This window comes from Gavialis gangeticus, unplaced genomic scaffold (assembly GCF_001723915.1).
Source record: "Gavialis gangeticus isolate Ggan-Ray unplaced genomic scaffold, GavGan_comp1, whole genome shotgun sequence".
Classification (NCBI taxonomy): Eukaryota; Metazoa; Chordata; order Crocodylia; family Gavialidae; genus Gavialis; species Gavialis gangeticus.
The window spans coordinates 159,081,126-159,085,587 of NW_017729022.1; the positions used below are offsets into that span (position 1 = coordinate 159,081,126).

At 39.5% G+C, this 4,462-nt stretch overlaps 1 protein-coding gene across 2 annotated transcripts in view; it reads right to left on the reverse strand.

The window, feature by feature from the left end:
* The window catches only part of UBR2 (ubiquitin protein ligase E3 component n-recognin 2), a 119,359-nt gene that overhangs the window by 49,834 nt on the left and 65,063 nt on the right, over positions 1-4,462 (reverse strand). For both annotated transcript variants that reach the window (XM_019516393.1, XM_019516392.1), the window contains exons 20-21: positions 2,244-2,307; positions 1,260-1,384 (exon numbers count right to left, since the gene is read on the reverse strand). In XM_019516393.1, the coding sequence (XP_019371938.1) occupies positions 1,260-1,384; positions 2,244-2,307 (189 nt within the window). The remainder of the gene's footprint in view (positions 1-1,259; positions 1,385-2,243; positions 2,308-4,462) is intronic.

The window sequence follows — 4,462 nt, forward strand, 5'->3', positions numbered from 1 at the left end:
CAGGAAGCAGCTGTGCTGGGAGCCCTGTTCAGGCTCCGCAGATTTCTCCTTCTCTGCCCTGCTTCCGTCCCCCTCCCTTATCCTGTCTCCCCATAGACGCAGAAAGGGAGCAGGGCAGGGAAAGAGAAATCTGCTGGGTGCTGAGCCAGGCTCCCAGCACAGCTGCTTCCTGCAGTATGGGGCAGGAGCAGCTCTGGGAATCAGCAGGACCCAAGCCCGGATCAGCAGGGAAAGCAGCAGAAGGAGGTAAATGGTGGGGTGGTAGCCATCAAGAGGGTGAGGCAGGATGCCTGCTCCCCCACCTGCCCCTGCTTTCCCTGCCTCTTACCCTTGTTTTCCCCACTTTTCCTACTGCTTACCCCTCACCTTTACTTCCCTTTGACCAACCCCCTGCTTCTGGTTTTCCCATTGCCTGCTCCTCTGCTGCTGTTTTCCTGCCACAGCAGTTGTGGGGGGAGAGGGGCAAATTCAAGACAACTCCCCAATAGTAAGATTCTAGACATGGAAAATTATAACAAGTTTATAATTTTCCATGTCTAGAATCTAATTATTAGGAGTCATCTTAAATTGAATGTGTCTTAGAATTGAGTAAATTCGTTAATATTTTTGGTCAATAGTTATTATCAATTATTTAATATCAATAATACTTTTTTCATACTATTCTTCAAGAACTTTCCACTTCAATATTTTTAAAGCCACATTTTAAAAATATTGGCAAAGTTTTATCGCCATCATATACAAGTATTTATCAGAAACTCACAAAAAATATGATTCTTCTGGTCCAACCAAGTGCAAGATACAATTCACAATCTTGTATTTCAACACAATTCAATATACACTCAATTACCTAGAGACCCTATGAGTACAATCTATATGCCTTAAGTTAACTGAGATATTTTATTACAGATCAGCTCTTGCAACAAGCTTTTAACCCTACAGATACAGCTTCCTGACACTAGATTCTGAGAGTACAATGACCAAAAGATTGTTGATAAGAAAGCAGCAGACAACTGAGGAATTTGTGATGGTCATCTTCAACCTCTTCTATGTGTACCTCATGTCACTCTTCTTCAGGATTGCCCTTCCCTTCCACATAAACAATGTCCTGCTAGCTACTGAAAAACTTCTATCTGGACTTTCTCTAAACCTTACCTTATACAAGGTTATGCTGCCAATTTAAGTGACACAAACCTATATCAAAAGACTCAAACACTCAGATAGGTGGGGGTGCTCTGTTCATCTTCTTTCAAGCTACTTACATCTTCACGTAATGCCTTTACTAATTCACTGTGGGCCATGGGCCTGATGCTCAGTTGATGGATAATTTCTCGCTTGATTTCATCTGTGGGACTTACTTGTCCTATTCCAGGACTAAATCTCTCCCCTGGAAATGTAACAACAAAATTACATAATTACTGAAGAACCTTTACCTGTATTGGTACTATTCAAAAAGGGAAAAAAAAAAGGTTACTAGGTATAGCAGGCAAACTGAGTTATGTTCAGGCTCTTAGCATAACTTCAGGCCTTCCCAGAACTAAGCAATTAAATTGTACAGAGTATCTTATAAGGCACTGGGAAAAGTGAGTGCTGTGATTGACATAGCAGGCTAACCAGGTACAGCAGTTCCCTAGAACAAAAGGAAACCAAAAACGGAATAGGATTGGAGTACCTCATCTTTTGGTAACAAACTTGAGGATTGGACATTTTGAGATGAGAACACTACAAAAGTAGTGGACAAACAAAGAGACAGCGTGTGTTCCATTTTGCCACCCTGGAGAGACAGGAGCAACCTTGGAATTCTTGTCTGAACAATGAGGAATCCAGAAACTAACATCCCACGCACCCACCAGAGGATTTGAGCCCAGTACCACCAAAGGTCGCTGTTATAACGCCTGAAGGAAACCTCTTGTCAGGTCATATTGCAAGGAACAATACTTGTAATAAGTCTAGGGGTTACTAATAAAATTAACTTGATACCAAATTGGATGAGAGGCAGTGTTAATCCTTTGGGGTCTCTGGTAAAAGGAATCCTGGGGCAACACTAGGGACCAGTAAGCTAGTGAGTTCAAGGAGACACAAATGAACAAGACAGCATTCCCTTCCTCCTAGAAAGGCAGGCTTTGGTACAAGAAATAGGGAATGGCACCATAAGCAGGTTGTTCACATGCCAATTTGGAATGTTAATACAAGGCCACCAAACTGATCCAAAGTGAAGTGAGATGATTAAATATATTTTAACTTACCAACAATCATTATAATTAAGTATAGCATTTCTTCTATAAGAGTATTATTTTGCTGAACCACATCCTGATTGAAAAACAGAATAAGAATTAAATTCATTTTTTCAGTTCCGAATAAGTAAAAAATGTTACATCAGTTTTTAGAAAATTGTTTTCAACACTTTCAAACTGCAGCTTAAGGGGCATACAAGCATTCATTTCTAGCAGTGGAAAATTTTCAGCACTAGAAAGTAATCTGAGAGTGGAACCACACATTCCCTCTACCCTGCTCCTTCTGCCTTCCCAAGACTGGGGTGATGGCTGTCTGGAGAAGGCAAGGACAGCAGCAGCTCCTCCAGTCCTCCTGTTCCTGGGGTACTGGAGAAGCAGGGCAAAGGCTCCACCGATGCCTTACACCAGAGTGCCTGGTGTTAGGAGCAGACAGGTAACTTGCAGCACTGCTTGGCTCCTGGGCATCAGGAGCTGAGCAGATGAAACAGCACACCACTTCTCATGCCAGAATCCTGGTGTGTGAGGAGCCAGTGACAAGGCCAAATGCTTTTCCCCTCTCCTCCTATTCTGGAGGGGAGGAGGGGAAGCTGCCCTCCAAGCCAGGGTGACCCCAGAAAGCAAGGGAGGAGTTAAGCCATGGGAAGGGTACAAACAGTGGTTCTCCTGGAAGAAATTCTCCCAAGACTATTTTCTATTGAGTTTGAGTTAACTATTCCCCACCCCTCTCCCCCTGAACTGCAATTTTTTCATCTGAGAGAAACAACATGAATGTTTGTGCAATTTCTATTGGAAGAATGGCCATTCTCCCAGTACAACATAACACTTGTATGTGGCCTCAAATTCTATTGCCAATTCTTGCCATTAAGATTAATGCTAATCATGAGCTGTAATTTTTTTTCACACTCCTCTCAAATGACAAATTACCCTTTATTGATTTGCTATGTTACTTTAAAATCTCAATTTATTTTATAAAATGCACACTTCACAAGAAAACTACCAAACTGGCAAATTTGAAGTGACAGGGAATACCTGCCAGCCAAAAGAATTTACCTACAGGTATGTTGATACAATTGGCTCAATTTCCATGTGAAAATACCCAGAGATCAAGCTCTCTGTGTGTTTCCATACTAAGAGGCAAACTTTTAGGGCAACAGAATGGCAGAACACACAAGATCACCACATACAGATGAAAAAAAAATCTCAAGTTAATTGATAGAAAAACATCAAAAATGTAATCATTATTCTGCAGGATATTTTTTGGAGATCTTGGGGGAAAAAAGTTAAGACAGATAAAAGTTTGAGCAGATCTACATTGTATGAAATTCTTAATTAATGTGTCATAACAGATTATTTGTAAAGCTCAGCACCAGCAAGACAGCCTCTCCTATTTCCTTACTGTGCTTTTGTTAACACATAGAATACGTTACCTTATTTGAATTCAAATTACTATATTTCTGCCAGAGGAGTGAAATCACTTCAGAATTCAAGAGTCACTCCTCACCAAGAGTTCAGCCTGTCTTTGTAGAACATCAGAGCTTAATGGGCTAAAATGTGAGACCAGGACAGTATAATAATTTAAGTCTCTGTTTAACTCAAGTGGTACCATTTTGTTCTAATACAGGGCATTTATAAAGTCCTTGTGCAACTTTAAACTTTAATAACTTTGGATGTACACATGATAGAAACAAACTGTAAATGGCAATTGAAAGTATAATTTATTAAGCTCTAACATTATACAGCTCAAATTTCTAGACCTCAACGTAACTGCCATCTTTCATGATACACATTTAATCCAATTTTCCAACCCATAAGAAAACATTTTCCAGTTGCTGCTAAGTAATTTCATGAATTCCATTTGTAATACTTACCCTAAGCATAGCTTACAGTATGCTAAAACCAACTTAATGAATTATGCTTTCAATTCTTGTTTAGTTTGCTTTTATCATGTGCATATCCAAAATTATCAAAGTTTAAAGTTGCACAAGGGCTTTATAAACATGCTGTACTGTATGTGACAAATTCTCTAATTGGCATAGGAAACAAAATGGTTTCATACTCTTCTTGGTATTTTTACAATGCAAAATAAACTGTAGAGAAGTGAACACTAAAGTGAAGTCTAAGTAATTTTAAAAATTTGGTTTTTTTTTCAGTCAGAGGTAAAAAATATATAAAGTACCTTATTAGTATTCTCTGTGCTAAATCTTTTGCCATAGTCTGGAGTGCTAAATATC